This window comes from Pipra filicauda, unplaced genomic scaffold (assembly GCF_003945595.2).
Source record: "Pipra filicauda isolate LSUMZ 115617 unplaced genomic scaffold, ASM394559v2 scaffold159_size1710840_pilon, whole genome shotgun sequence".
Taxonomy (NCBI): Eukaryota; Metazoa; Chordata; class Aves; order Passeriformes; family Pipridae; genus Pipra; species Pipra filicauda.
The window spans coordinates 1,141,247-1,157,454 of record NW_024104095.1 but is presented as its reverse complement, the minus strand read 5'-3'; the positions used below and the strand labels follow the sequence as shown (position 1 = coordinate 1,157,454).

Below are 16,208 nucleotides of genomic sequence, written 5' to 3'. Positions count from 1 at the left end.
CTGTGTTCTAGTAGCACATGTGCTACTGTAAAGCACATCCCTCTTGTCATACCCAATTAGAGCTCTGGGAAACAGCCAAGAGGCATCAAAGCAATCACAGGCTTAGTGTCTTAATAACATAAGCGAAACTTTGCACCTCCAAAATATTGCTGCAATTTCTCTTTAACTTTATCTTACACTACAGTATTAATGTAAGATCTAAATTCATTGTTAATGAAGCCCAATAGTATAATTGCTAAGGAAACAGATAACGTAGAAATAGGTAAGACCTGACATGCACCATTCTCATAAGCAGTGGCATCTTGCCCAGCCACTGGAATATTCTTAAATAATGGCTTGGAACCCCCTTTGTGAACAAAATCATGATTCTAATAAATCTAATGAAATAGTCACTTCCAAGGTATGTTTGCATAAGAACATTGGTTTGATTTAGAGTGGGGTTTGACATAGAGAAGCCAGAAAGGGGTTTTTGCTGTGAATCTATTTTGGGCCTTAATGGAGTAAATTATTCTTGCTGCAACCAGCTGAACAGTGGGGGCTGAATCTGATATCCACTGGTTCCTGGACAACTTTATTTTCTTCTATAATATCTTAGATTGTTAATTCCATCAGTCTCAGTGAAAGCTGGGCTTTGAAGCCATAGATGATTCTTTTTTATGAAAAATAATTCCCAAAGCTATTTGCATTGGAGAAATCAGTGGAGAACCTCGGGAAGGGTTTTGAATGAAAGACAAAAGGCAAACTGTCCATATGAAATATGAGAATATGGAATTTATTTCCCCCCTAGATTTATTTTCTTACCATTAACGAGTATAAATGTACATTTAATGTCTTGAAAAGGAATGTAATCGACCTGCTGGAGGAACTGGGAGCAATGTTGGCTCGGTGCAGTTGCATCTGTCATGCAGCAGGAATGCTTCCAGGGGAACCTGCTTTCCAGACAGAGCTGTTTCAAATGGAAGTTATCAGCATATAATGTCAGATCAAATTCATCACAGGCAGGAGAAAAATAAAACATTGTGATCCAGGTGAAATTCAACCCAGTCTTTGATGGTTTTCAGATCTCTCTGGTGCTGTAGAATGGCAACACTAAATATCTCCCCAAGGAATGAATACTGAGTGTTCCACTTCTAGTGGAAGTTCAGATGCTCCTCTCAAGTTCTCTTTGAATTGATAAGATCCCATTTCCATGGTGTTCTTCCCTCAAGGAGCTCCAAGTGCTTCAAAAAGCCACCACTGGGCACCATCATCTCAGTTTTGCCGTGAACAAGGCCATGCGTGGGTTGGGATTTTATCCAATGGGACAGCACTAAGAGTTTTCCATCATGTCCTAATGTTCAGTGTGGCCACTCCTGCTCCCTCCAGAGCTGTCTGACAGAGGTCATTGTACAAATGAGCGTAAGTTTTGTAGAGCTCTGATACTCTGCTTTCTAATGAAGTCCCATTCATTGAAATCCACTCCACAACACAAATACCAGGCTTTAGGAACACTTGAGGCTGTACAGTCATGGTTGGGCTTATTTAACCAGTTGTAACATGGTTAATGGTTGGCCACCTACCACTGATTAAGTTTTACATTAAGTGCAGAAACACCTAATGTTTTAAATACAAACAGTTTTTTCTAAGTGGTTCACAGAAGATCTACCTCTTCCTTTTTTGGCTAATTTTGAGCTCTGAAGTTTAGGTTGCAGATACTACAAAGAAGCAGGAAACTACAGCAAAATCATATCTGTGTACTGGGAAAATGTGTTTTGGGGCATTTTTTGTTATGTGTGTTGCACAAAGCAGGGATTGGGTAAGTCAACAGTTCCTTGAGCTGAGGGTTTCCCAGACCAGCAGCCACGGAGTGGGGCAGAGATCCTTGCTGCCCTCTTGGAGCTGTGTTAGAAGTGCTCACAAAATAGAAGATCCATCAAATGACTTACAACTGGGCTCCACATATACTGGGAATGATGGAAAATGACAAAATGTTGGCATTCCTGATCATAAATAATAACTAACCAGCACTAAATGTTGGCTGGCCTGTGTGGAACAAGGCACCTCTGTGTGGAATAAGAAACGTTTGGCCTGGTAAAGGTTATGAAGATATTCCTAAAGCTTAACATGCAGCAGGAGAAGGGAGTGTAATTAAATTTTTGATGGGAATAGACCTTTCCATACCAATTCAGGACACGCTGTACATGTTAGTGATTACCAGGAGCTGTGCAAGGCACTTGTTTGGATGAAGAAAGTGGCTGAAGGCTTTAAAAGGGTCGTGATCGCACCAAGCAAGGCGATAACAAACGCAATCGGAAGCCCTGCTCCGAAGAGCTTGCACTCTTGGTCCTGCTGGGGAGAGCATGAACCCCAATCCCTTGTGCAAAGGTGGTGGGAGTCCCCAAGGTGAGGATGCTGCTGCAGGCTGGGACCTGGTGCTTGAGTCACGGCCGGGACAGGGTGTGAGCGACGGGTCCGGCTGCGGGCAGGGGGGTGCTGTGCTTTGCCTCTGCAAAGAGAAAGGGCCCGTTTCACTGTCAGCATGGTTTCCACATTGCTCCCAGCTTCTCCTTCCACCTCTCCCTATAAAATCTCCTGCTTGGGCATCACTGTCTGAGGCAAGAGCTGTGCTACGGCGCTGGGTCCTGCGCTAGGACCTAGTTTATAGTCTTCACTGCCTGTGCTTGTAGAAGGAGATGGAAGGGATGTTTCAGGAGATGCTGTGGGAGAGAAAAAAAACAGAATTAATGTGGACTTGGATGCTGTTCAGTAGAGCAGAGCCCAAATGGTGTCAGCAAACCATACTGTGAACCAAGGAGCAGGAGTTTGGGGTATGGGGCAGGGGGATCCATCCCAAATTCAGGCATGTTCTGGCATATTCTTCCTTCCTGGTTTGTGAGGAGGCACAGAGTGGGCTGATAAGCACGTGCCAACTCTTCTCAGTATTTTGCACCTGGGAGATGCCTGCAACTGCTTTTCAATCCTTCCTCTCCTCAGAAGAGAGCTCAACCTGCAGGCCACTGTACAGCATTTCCAGAACACAGCATCTCCCTAACCTGGGCTGTAAGGTGGCTTAAAAAACCCTAAATAAACACAACCTAAAATACATGATGTCAACATTTATATGGCAGAGAAACAAAATACACTACAAGAAACAAGAAACAAAAATACCCTATAAGAAACAAAAATACACTACAAGAGGTATATGATTGTAACTGGCAGAAGGAGACTGTGTGCAAGACATTGTGATTACATGACAGCAGTTGTTAAATTACAATTGCTGTTCTACTTTCTTTTTTTAACAGCATGGTCCTACAGTGGACAAATGCCTTAACCAATAGCCATGGCCTGGCAGCAGTGCCCAGGGTGGTTGAAGATAGTCTTGTATTCAGTTTGACAACAACCAGCTTTACACAGGGAACTCCTGCCACTAATAACTATGTGTCCTGTTTTGTGGCATTTCCCAGTGCTGCCCACGACCATAGAAACACACTGTCCCCAATCTTGATTTCTTTTTTTTTTTTTTTTCTACCTTGTGATGTTTTAGTAACATCTCAAAACCTCTCCGGATCGTGCTGCCATGTGAAAATCCCAGTTTCTCTTTGGAAGCACGTAAAGGAGTCAGCCAGAAGGGCGTGAACTTTTTCTCATATAAATAAACATCTGTTCCTTAACTGTTTCTCCTGCCCAGCCCCTTCGTTATGCTGACAATGTGAAGATGGACACCTACGGTCTGGAGCTGTGTGAATCACAGAGTTCATGTTGCTTTGGAGGACATGTCCTGGCAGCGGTTCCAGGTTGAGGTTGGGAGGTCCTGACTGGTACTGGACATCAACGGTGGTTCCTGTAGAGGAAGTGGGAAAAGACATCATTCTTTGCATAGTTACTAAGAAACCAGATGCTCTGGGCTAAATCTTCTTTATTGAGAGGATGTGGAAGACCTCTGTGGGTGAAGGTTAATGGCTCATCTTTGCTTCCTTCCTGCTCTGCTGCCCTCTTTGCTCTCAGCCTCTCACTGTCTAGGAACAACCTCCTGGGATGTCTGGGCTTTCAACTAATATCCAGCCACATTGTTCTTCTGTCTGTGTGTGTGTCCCAATTGCTGCTCTTATCAGGGTTCCCCATATAGTTATAACTTCTGCATGTTGCTAACAAAAAGTGTGTTGTCTTCTTGCAAACTGCCTCAGTTTGGTAGAAGGCCTAAAAGTCAAGTGCCCCACTGGGAACACACCACAGAGAGTACCCTTTGCTATAAAACTTTTCAGATTTTTAGAGCTAGACTGGAAAGTAAGGGCTCTGGGATTGGACTGGAGTAAGAGAGACCCATTTTCAAGCCACAGTTCATGGAGTCATAGAATGGTTTGGGTTGGAAAGCCCTTAAAGATCATCTAGTTTCAACCCCCTGCCATGGGCACTAGATCAGGTTGCTCAGGGCCCAACCCAACCTGGCCTTGGACACTTCCAGGGATGGGGCAGCCACAGCTTCTCTGGGCAACCTGTGCCAGGGCCTCACCACCCTCACAGTAATTTATTCCTAATTTCAAATCTAAGCCTACTCTTAGTTTAAAACCATCCCTGTTCTCCCTACCCCACATCCTCCAGAAGACACAAGCCCAGGCACGAAGCCCTGTAAACAAAAGCTTTGAGATAATCCAGCTTTGGTGTCCTTCCTCAGCAGTGTTCGTACCTCCCAGCAGCATCTCCTGCAGCAGACTGTCGATCCTGGCCACTCCAAAGAGTTTCATGAACTGGACCTGCTCTATCATCTGCCAGGTGATGCTCTGCAGGGGGGGCAGCAGGAGCAGGATGTCGCTGAAGCGGCCCCGGGAGTCGTACTGGCGGTCGTTGATATAATCCTCGAGGTTCACCTGCACCTGGAAACGCATGTTCTTCACCTTCCCAGGCTCACTCAGGCCTTTGCAGTCTGGGGAGGGGGAAAAGGAAGTTAATTGCTGGCCTGTGTAACCAGAGAAGCGTTGCCCTGTCAGTCAGGCTCTGCAGAGGGAAAAGGATGAGATGCAAGTGATCCTCTGACAGAGTCCAAGATAAGGTGATAGATTAGCCTTGGGATATCTCACGTGGAATAGGGAAGCAGTAAGGGGAATTTTAGGGGAAACAGTAATTTGAGGGGAAACAATAATTTGAGGAGACACGATAATTTGAGGAGACTTTGAAGGGTAACAGTAAGAAAATAGAAGCTTGATTGAAGTGGACATGTCTGCCTACTGCCATTAGTAAAGAGGAAAGATTCAGAAGTTAAATCATAATTATTCTTCCAACCAAACAACTGACAAGAGGGAAAAATGATACGAAGTTAAATTTTTTGGGGGCCCCAAATTTTCCCCTGAAAACTTTGAGTTCCAACTACTACCACTAAATCCATGGTTTTAGTGCCTGTATATGTTGTAATTACACCTCATGCAGCAACAGGTTCTTGTCTCGCTCTCCTGTCTTTGACCTGTGGTCAATCCTATTTTTCATGGGTCACTGGTCCAGCTTTGCTCAAGCAAGTAAATGTGACTTTGGGTAAGGATGAAGTGCTGGGATTTACAGCTTTCCACTGCTGTCTCTGCTGGTATCTAAAACTGAAATTTCTGATCACTGCACCATTTTCTTCACTGTCTACAAAGAAACCACAGGCACCACGTTTTAGGGATCATAGTGCCAAGAGATGAGATAAAGTGGTTAACAAATGACTGTATGTCAGCATGCAGCTCTGAGGACGTGCCTGCTTGTTAGCATGAATGAACTTCACTTCTGTAGAGCTTCACAGAAGCTCCTTTCAGCTTTCCTTTCAGCTGAAATCTCAGCTCCTCACTGTCACATTGATCTTAAGCTGCACAGAGACACTGATCAGCTGAGAAGGTGATTTGTCAAACTCAATTTGCTAATATCACCCTCCCTCTGTTCACTCTTTGGAGAGCTGAAGTTTGTGGTGTTTCTAAAACTCCTGGATCTTGGTTTTGAATCAGCAAACGCAGCAGAAAACAATAATTACTGGAAGATACTCTAATTTCTCCATGCTAATAGATGCCAAGGATAAAAGGGCATTGTTCTGGGCTTGGGGTTGTTCCCCTATCTCTTCTCTGAGCTCCAGGGCAATGCACACTGAAGGGACCCCAGTGCTGTAGCAAGCAGAGGTTGTGTGCTGTAGAAGCAGCAGTGCCTGGGGAGAGCCTGGGCTGAGACAGAACCCCCAGGCCTCTGGAATGAGCAAAGCTTCAAAACAAGCTGTTGTTTGCCTCTGTGTTTCCCTGTTCTCTGTCCTGTGTGGATCAGCCCTGCCCTGGGCCAGTGCTGGCTGCCAGCAACATCCATTAGCAGATTCCTGATATTTCTGGGTGCCCTGACCAGCCCAGCTCTCTGTGGTTTTTAATGGTGCTTTCTGGACCCTGACAGAGCTCCACTGCTGCTCTGCTGACTCACTTTGCTTATACATAATTCACTACAGGCATATATGTCCTTAATAGTCATCTCCTGCATTTCAGGCTGATGGGCTTTCCCAAAGCCAAGCTAGTGAAGCAGCCAAACTGCTCCAGGGCCTGCAGTCTTGCACATTAGCCTGGCTGGAGTTCTAATTTGCTGAACAGCAAAACACTCAGGAATAGGTCACTTCTGACTGCACTGCCGAGCACTGGCTGTTACAGCACAGGCAGGGTGAAATGCAGAGCTGCTGCCAAGGGGTTTTCCTGGTTATTGGAAGGCCCTCAACTCCTCTCCAAGCCCATCTTGGCAGTCAGGAGGAAGCTCACCTGGATCAAAGAAGATGATGGCTTTCAGGCAGGCGTACTCGTTGTCATCGATCTGGATGTCCCGCAAGGGCTTCACCAGCTCGTCCAGGATTCTGGTGGCCACACGAGCGATTTCCAGTTCTGGGCAGTGCATTGGGATGATGAAATCATTCCCTGGGGAGACAAGAAAAAACTCACCATTAGATGTCGGCTCTAGCTCTGCAGACACGGTCTCAGCCTGCAGTTACCCCAAGGCCTGTTTGCCAGCTAGTCCAGGTGCCCATTTGCAGCAGATTTCCAGTCTGCAGCTTCCTGATCTGATCCCCAATTGAGAAGCAAGCCATGGATCTCATTCTTTGGTCCTTAATTATCTCATTTGCACATGTCAGTGCACATCCACACTGCACACAAAGCCTGCTCCACGTTCTGCTCTGCTTTATCCTCTCTTATATAGAGCACCTGTTTGTAAGCAGTGTTGCATCTTTATTTTTGGTGTGGGTTTTTTTTAAACAAATATATCCCTCCTTCTTGTCTTTAGTGTGTGGCTTTCAAGGTCACATTCTCATTTTTCCAAGAACAATCCCACCCGTGGTTTTGGTGACAGAGAGCTGCATGAAAAGGCAATACCTATGTGCACTATAATTTTTAATAGACCTTTCTGCTAAGTCTTTAAGGACTGATATCCAAATACCTCATTGCTTCTGTCTTAGCAATTTCAGTTACAAAAATAAGGCAACACAGTCTGAGATGCCAGTTAAATACTGAGGGGGTTCTCATCCAAAATTTCAAAGCAGTAAGGGAAGATTTATAAAAATCCCATTGAATTTTCTTGCTGCTTTTTACGCTTCTCCAGACACTTCCCAAGCACTGAGTCTCATCCCGGGTGTGCAGACCACGCCCAGGAGGGGGATTTCAGGTAGGCAGAATACTTGGCAATGACTTGGGGGAGTGAATTACAAAAGCAGGAGTGGATTTCACTACCTTACCTAACAACAGAAAATCAGTGTATGGTATGGACCGCTTGGCCACCCCGAGGAGCAAGTGCTCCCCTGCATGGGCTCTGAGCAAGGCAACCTGGAGAGGGCATAGAAGAAAGACATAATATTATATTTGAAAAGCAGGGAAAGGGGTGCTGAGATGTTGCTGTTTAATTAAGTCAAATTTGGTGTTTGCTTAGATATGTCAGATCTACAGATAAAGTACTATTAAGAGCTAGAAAATATCAGAATATGTTCAATTTGAGAAGTGCTACATTCACAGCAAACTAAATAAGAAGTTGTTTTCAGCTAAAAGAGCAAAGAGGGATTTGAGTTAGTTGAGTTCTTAGGAAATAAACAGCTTTTACATTCAACTGCCAGGTACCAGTAAAGGGAAAATCAGTCTTCTTTGATTGGGTCCTTTTGCAGACTGGACTGACCAACCCTATTATATTTAGGGGACTTTGCTACTCAAGTTATTTTTAATTGATCCTTTGGCCTTTATTACTCTTTCTCTCCTGTTAGTTTATCGCTCTGCATATGTTAATGTATGTTAATGTCAGATTCTCCTGTTGAAAGGTACAGCTGGGAATTCCTATCCAAGGCTGGGAATTCCTATCAAAGGCAGTGGGTTTGCAGGGAAAAGGTTTATGCATTTTACCTGGTCGTCAAGTGGGAGCTCACAGAACGCTGGGATGTATTTTGCCCATTCCACCAGCACCAGAAGCTGCTGTTTCATGGATTCACACACATCATTGATGGTTGCAACCTTCTTCATGGCAATGTCCGTGCTGTGCACCGGGCTCAGGGATAAATACTGGAAGAGGAACAACCCAGCTGCGTTGGGACCAGATCAAAGCTGCTTTCCCACTCTCCAGAGCAGCAATTCATCCTCATGAGGCCCTGGACAAGTCGTTTCCCGTTGTGGTTTCACACCCATCTGCTCAGCAGCGTGTCCTATCCAAGCACAGCCCCTGGTGCAGCCTCCACGAGGTGGTGCTCGGTCCCAACACACTCCCCTCCCTCCCCCGCCTCCCTTCCCGCTCTCCAGGTTGGCTCAGGACAAAATCTCATTAACATTCCCATTCCTAGCAGCATCGGGGCTCAGCTTCCTATCAGTCACTTAACCCAGCCAAATGTATGAAACGCATCCAGCCTTTCTCCTCCAACTTACTGTCTGGGACACAAAACACCCTTTTTGATTTCTGAAGGGCTGCTTGGGGGTGGGAGGGTTAAAACAGCATTTTTGAGAAGGAAATGGACTCATTGCTGCATGTAATACACAACATCTGGACCATATGTTTCAGTGGAAAAAGAGTATTTGCATAAGAGTTTAAAGGACACTCAGGGTGAAATTCATGGTGGAACATGAAATGAAAAAGCAATCAGCATTAGCTGAAGCCCAGTGATTTTATTCACATTGTTTTTCCACCCTAAAATTCTTACCCTGATAAAGAAGTTATAAGAGAAGATACAATCAACCATGAGGGAAACATTATGTTTGGAGCAGGACAGAGTGGGCAGCAAGGAGGGATAAACTTCCATGTGAATGCCAGGAATTTTTAGGGGTGCAGCAAAAATTTTAGGATAAGGGAATAGGGGACCCAGGGTCTGCAACATCCCTAAGCCCTGGAATTTCAGCTTTGTTCCTCATACCTCAAAGGCAACAGGGTATCCTACCCTGATAACGCACCAAGGATTTTTCCTGTCTGTTTTTGGGTATCTCTAATGCATTTTCTTCCCTGTGGGTTTGTGCAAGAGTCATCCAAGGACAGAAGGAAGATCCATGGCCAGTTTTGGCTCATTTTTACCTTGCTTCCTCAATCTCAGGATTACCTTTTCCTCAGTCATAGGATATGAGTAATTGTAAAAACTGCAACATTAGCTGTTTTGGCTTTCCTTAGACTTTTTCCTCCTTTTCTCTTTCCCAAAGAACTTGATAAGGATTTTTGATTGTTTTCTTTTCTTTTTAATTTAGAATCATTTGACTATGAAGAGGATTCTTTTTTTCTCTGCAGCTGTTCAACTTCACTTTCTGAATTGTAAAACTTTAAAAAAAAGAGAGACCCTTTCCTTCAACAACTTAAAATACAAGTTCCTTTGTTCTTTAACTGCCTTTCTCTTACAGTGAATGCCTAATGATAAAGAACATGCTGCCAAACCATGGCAAAGGCTGAACACACACGGCAAAACAAAAAATTGGATTAGAAATTCCACCTCAAAAGGTGGAAAACCCGGATGGTTTAGTGGGTTGGAATAGCTGAAGGCCACGTTTGGAGGGCTGTCCCCACATGTCATACCTGCTGTGCCATGGCCTCAGCCTGGGTGAGCACGTGGATGGAGAGGGAGCCGTTGTCCTCGTAGCTGCTCCTGCGGATGCTGATCCTGTCGCGCTCGTTCTGCACGGCTGGGAAGAGAGTGAACAGTGGTTGTGAGAAAATTCCCCCCACAGCCCATGGCTGCTGCTCCTTGTGGTGCCTAAACAGGAGTGGACAAGGCTTTAGCACCTGCAAGACACTCCACTCTTGCTGGATGCTGGAATAAGACTAAACAGGCTCTGAGGGAGGGAGAAGACCAAACCCGAGAGGGAGATGAGGCCATCTGGGAGTCAGAGCAACACCTGTGGGATGTCAGCTGCTCCCACTGGGTTTGATGCAGCTCAGGGGGAGTTCAGGGATTTAGTGTGAACCCTTTTCACTTAGCAGTGCACCCACAGTGCTGGAGCCCTGGCCTTTGATACCCTTTCTGCCATGTCTGCACTAAGGACTCTTCCCCTGAGCTCCCAGTGCAGCAGGATGCTCCTGAGGCTGCAGCTCCTCTTACGGCACCACCGGAAAACTCACTCTCTAATCCCACCTCAAAGCAGCTTTGAAATGTCCCCTGCCCCTGAGGCATCACAGGTGGTTGTCCCAGGGGACATCTCCACCACTCATGGGCAGCAGGAAAAGTGACTCATTAAGCAAGGTCCAAAGAAAGGAAACTTAAATTCACTGATTCCCCCTCAAAACCATTCCTCAGGCTTGCCCTTCATGCTGCTGATTCCAGTGAGCCTGAAACCCTGACAGCAACACTGGGGAACAGACCAAGCCAGGGTTTGTTCCCAGCCCAGCTGCCACCCTCTACAAATCCCTGGAAAATGAGCTGGAAGTCAGCTCAGAGTGTCCCAAACTATTAATAACAGTGGTACCACAGGTCCTGGGCATATTATAAGGACCACAGCAGAGTGAACACCAGCCCAAGCTCTTTGCAGACAGAAAGTTATGACCATGCCACAGTGAATTTGAAAAAAACACTGATTTTTGAGACCCATTCCACCCTTTAAACCTTCGTTGTCCCTGAAGCACAAAGCCCATCCAGCCCCTTCTCCATCAGCCCTGCACACTGAACATAAGGCATGGATTGCACTTCAGCAGCTTATTTTTGCAACACGGGCTCCAAGAGCTGCCTCGCCTCCACTGCAGCCATCAAATAACACAGCAGCAGAGAAAAAAGGAGAATTTAGGCACAGTCCAATCTGTTTTCAGCGTTGGTTTCTCCCCTAAGACCCGTTGCCTCTGTCCAGCAGCACACAGGGTTGGGGAAAGGAGCTTGAACACAGACTTGGTGTTTTCCTGGCAGCTCAGACATCTTGCTACAGCTCAGAAAGGCAGTTGTCAGGTCCTTAAAGCAGAGGGAGCGAGAAGATTTAGCATGTGGTGATAGTGCAACACATCCCTCCTCCTTCATCCAGCAATTCCAGACTCCTTTGGTTTTATTTAGGAGTGACTCAGACAAAGCTGTCAAAGCACGACTCACTCTGTGCTTTAACCCCTTGGGTGTAAAACACTGTGGTTTTGTCTCAAAAGTGGCCACTGGAGAAGATTTTTCCAGGAATGATTTTTTTTTTTTTTTCTTTTTTGCAGAGTCAAAAAAATCTTGTTGCCATCATTCTTTTGGGACTTTGCCTCCCTGCTGGGTCTTGTTTTAGAGCATCACTCTGCACAGGACTCATTCCTGGGAATTCTTGCAAAGGGGGAATGTGGGCACCGTTTTGCCCAAGGAGGGAGAAGGTGGGTTTTTGTCAGCTCATGTCCAGCTGCTGCTCTGTTTTCCTAACCAGCCTCTGATGAAAGGCCAACAAAGTGAAAGGGCAGAAAACAAGCAGCAGTGACAGAAATCAATATCTCCCCTTATCGGCAGGAGTATTTATTTTCCAAGATTTGGGGCTCAGCCTTGCTGTCAGTCAGGAGCTGGCTGTGCTTGGGGGGGGTCTGCTGGGCTCCAGCCACCAAAACCACTCTGTACCTCAGAATCAACCTTGCCTGTGAGGGGCTGGATGGGTACATTGATCTCTGACAGAGACAACACACAGACATATTCCTGGAGCCTTTACAAACAATTACTCATCAATTTAGAGAAAAAAAACAACTACAGCCCTCGGAAAGCTCAACTAACCCACCTTAGCACCTCCCTGTGCATGGGGGTGTTCAGCCAAGGACCCTCACCAGCCTGAAGGTGAGGGTGGTTATAGGAATCACAAGCTATGATTAATCTTTGGAATGGATTAACCCTTCATGGCTTCTAATGGGACACCAGGAAGATGGGCAGCAGCACCCAGCACTCAGCCTGACCAAACCTGTGTCATCACTGACTTTTTGGAAAGTCCCCACCCAAGCTTCTACACCTGGTTTCATATCAGATGCTCCCCCATGTAGCTCCCAGGGGCTAATGGGGCTCTTTTTGCCCACTTTCAAGAAAAGGTACAAATTTTGCCTTTCCAACTGAGTTACACATGTCATTTTACATAAGCCCTACAGACCCAGGCAGACCTGGTCCCCAGTGACAGACTCCTTTAAGAAGCCTCAGCCTGTTTTTCTTCCAGATCTTTTTATGGCACATATTTCAGTGCTTCCCTCATGCTCTGATAAGCTCAATCTTCAAGCGTAAGTGGATGGTACAGACCAACTTTCTCAAGGTGATTTGGGTGTTATCTCTGAAAGTACCCAAGACGTGATGGAATTAGATACGAATGGGAGGGAGTTAATGTTTTACCTGCCACAAAAATTAATCTATTACTGTGTGGTAATTATATTGCTATATTTATTGTATTTGTAAAAAGGAAGGGATAGGTCACTTGTGGTGAGGCAGTGGGAAGGCTCAAGGGACGTGCTGGCCCTGGGGGTGCTGGGCTCAGGTGTGATCTTGGCTTTGCATCAGTAAAACTCGGCAAACTTGCAGGAAAGACTAAAACTCTAGTGCTGACTGACTGACTCCCAGGGGCTGCCGTTTCCAGTATGTTTCTGGCAAAAGCTTTGCTCCTCGGTTTTTGTTTCCCCCTAATCTTGTCCTCTGCACATTCCCAAAGCAAATAAACACTGTGAAGGGCCACTGCAGCCCCACTAAAGGGGACGTCAGTGGTTGTAAGTCCCCACCATGATCTGGGCAGGGACAGTGTGGCCCCAAGCCGGGCTTTCCCCTTGGGAAGGGAAGAGAGGGTGAGATGATGCCCATGTCTCCCTCCAGGGAATTGTCATTGCTACAGCACATCCTGACTGTGGGAAGGAGATGGGAAAACAAACATATTCTCCCTGTGACGTAGAGGAGCCCTCGGAGGGGGTTTGTTGTTCAGAGCAAGGCTGGACCCTCCTGCCAGGAGCACATGAAGGATTCGGGACCGGCTGTGGGACACGCGGGCGGCTCTGAGCAAACAGCGGCGTGTTTGTGGCATTGCAACAACCCCCTGTGCCCCAAACAATGTGTCCTTGCTGCTTTGCCATCCCAGAGCCTGGGATGAGGAACCTCCAGGGAGTCCAATAAATACGGGCACAGGCACTGGCTGGAAGGGGAGAGCAGCAAACCAGTAACTTTCCACGGCAGCTGTGGAGGTTAAAGCCCTGTCTATATGGGAATTAGTGTTTCCATTATTATTCCACTAAAAACATCCTCATTTAATGCTGGGGGAGTTGGGAATGTATTAATAAATGGCATAGGGAGAGAGCAGGAGGAGGGAGGTGCGAGTGCCCTGTGCAGTGCTGGCATTCATTGGTGCTCACAGTGTTTCTGTCTCCACCAACAGATTTACTCCTCCTGCTGCCTGATTAATTTATATCCACAAATAATCTTTTTTCCCCAAGCTGCCTCAGATTTTGTAGGTGTGGTATGTTTTATTCGCAAATCAATCCCAGTGGTACAAACACATTTAATCCTTTCATGGGTTTTGGGGTGATTTATGACTAATGCAGGTGGAGAAGATCCTTTATCTTTTCCATCCTTCTTTGCAATAAACTGCAGTCCCAGTTTCTGAAAGCTGGCAGAAGAGATGTGTAAACAAAAGGTATGAAACAAGACAGAGGTCCTTCAAAACACTAATAAAACTGTCCTATAAACCTGTCCAATTTCACAAAAATAAATAAAAAATAGCCACATACCCTTCCACTGTGTTGTGGCAGTAAGTGATACGATAATTCTTTTTACTTCTGCATGAAACTAAAGGAGTTCATGCACATTCATAAATTACTTTGAAGGGGATGAAGGGTTAAATATTAACCCCTCTTTTTTTTTTCCATCAGCAAACTGAATCCTGACAGTGCAGTGCTGGCATTTCAAATGGCTTCCAGGTTTTCACTCAGCTCCATGTGAGGAGATGACCTGGCTCACTTGAGAAATCACATCCTGCTAATTGATTCAAGGTCAAACATGATCTCAGTGAGATGCTAAAAATAGTATCCTGCTGTTTCCTTTGTGTGTTTAAGTACCTGGTGTTCCCCTCAGACACTGGTGGTGTAGTGACCACAAACCTGTCCCGTAGCATTGAGCAAGACAATGGAAATCAAACCTTCCGTGCAAAGAGAGAAAACCAGGGAGAACAGCCAGAAAATCCCCCAAGCACCCAGACCCCCCTGTGGCACAGTCCTGGCCCTAACCACAAAACAAGGATAAAGGAGGGAATCTCTGTAAAAATCTTAAATCCTCATCTTAGAGGTGTTTCAGGAGACCAGAAGGGGTTTGTGTTCAGGCAAGCCTTTTGCTCTCCCCTTGTCCCAGTTCTGATGACTGATGTTAAAGTGAATTCCTGGTACCAAAAAAGTAATTGGGATAGGAGTGTTCCTGAATGAGCTGATTTCTAAGAACTCTGGGGACTGGACTTTCCACAAGACTCAAGTTTAGGCCCTATCTTGGTCTTGCTGGCACTAATGGAACCTGGGTTCCATCTCAATGCACAAGCTTGAAGGTGTGTCTCGTGTGGGGCAGTCTTGGTCCTTTCTTAAGGTAGGATCAAATTCAGAGTATACAAACTAGGCAATCTAAAGATCCTATTGATAATTTTCTTAAACATCTGCCCAGCTGCCCCAAATGGCAAACCTCTCCTGACACAGTTTAAAGCTAGTTCAGGTGTTTGCATCACATGGATTTTTCTTTAGGCAGAAATTTCCCTGCATAGCACCCTGAAAAATCTTATCCACTAGAATTGTTTCCAAAATGGAAATAAAAAAAAAAAACAACAGAGAAAAAAAGAAAGATCCAAAAGTGTCACATCACGTCTTACAAAGCAGGAAGACTGGAAAAAAAAAGATCACTCTGGATCCAAAATTGCAGTTTATCAGTTAGTTTTGCTGAGGAACAGCAAGTTCTCTAACACTGCACACACAGACACTGAGCAGTGGGTCAGTGGGGCACCCTCAGCGTGAGGGTGACACAGCCCTGGCTCACCCCATCCCAGGTGTATTTTCCCTGGGAAAAGGATCATTTCCAGCTTCTTCCCCTCTGCCATGGGTAAACAATGCTATTACCACACCCTGGAAAGTCTGATTGCTGTTACAGGGGCTGGCTCGGAAGGGATGTGCCAGGGAAAGGGTGTCAAGCTCTTGGTTCACAGACCACGGCGAGTGTGGATGTCACCACTGCCACCTCCCAGCACAGACCTGTGCACACTGCCAAAAGGTTTTGTACAAATGTTTGTATCCTCCTAACAGAACTCCATCCAAGGCATGGCTTCTCTTTTTCCCTCAAGCTTCGCAATTCTGTTTAATATTAATCTAGAACCACCCCAAGGCAAACAGCTGTGTTCTTTTTGCGCACACAATTGTGCAAGAAAATTTCTTTCCCACTCCTGCACACGTGCTTGGGATATAGCTCTGGTCAGCTAAGCTGATTTCTGCAAAGCACTTGCTCAAGGTGCTTTAAAATCCTCCTTCCCAAACACATGAGCAGTCTGTGAGCACACAACCTGACTGTGCACTCATAAAAGAGTTTCAAAGAATGTGACCATGTGGAACTTGAAATGAGTCATCTTCCATCAAGCTGCAATCAGTGATGAAGGCCTGAGCCAAGGTTTTATAACTTTTACCATAAAACCCAATAAAAATCATGCTTCAGCTCAAAGAATGGAGCTGATAACCAGATTTCAGCCTTTCCAAGCACTGGAGCTACATCAGCAATCGGCTTTATCCCCATCTAGAATTGACCAGATCAGCTTTGGTTTGGCCTTAATTAATTCAAACTCTAATTATTTTTTCATCTGCTGTATTTACTCCATTTCTCCTGA

At 45.7% G+C, this 16,208-nt stretch overlaps 1 protein-coding gene across 1 annotated transcript in view; it reads right to left on the bottom strand.

Annotated features, from left to right (window-relative positions):
• Positions 1–788: 788 nt before the first annotated feature.
• LOC113990068 (hepatocyte nuclear factor 4-beta-like) overlaps positions 789–16,208 on the bottom strand; it is a 29,181-nt gene continuing 13,761 nt past the window's right edge. The window contains exons 5-11 of the mRNA XM_027725147.2: positions 9,985–10,091; positions 8,346–8,501; positions 7,694–7,781; positions 6,729–6,881; positions 4,664–4,900; positions 3,707–3,820; positions 789–2,696 (exon numbers count right to left, since the gene is read on the bottom strand). Of these exons, the coding sequence (XP_027580948.1) occupies positions 2,560–2,696; positions 3,707–3,820; positions 4,664–4,900; positions 6,729–6,881; positions 7,694–7,781; positions 8,346–8,501; positions 9,985–10,091 (992 nt within the window). The 3' untranslated portion in view covers positions 789–2,559. The remainder of the gene's footprint in view (positions 2,697–3,706; positions 3,821–4,663; positions 4,901–6,728; positions 6,882–7,693; positions 7,782–8,345; positions 8,502–9,984; positions 10,092–16,208) is intronic.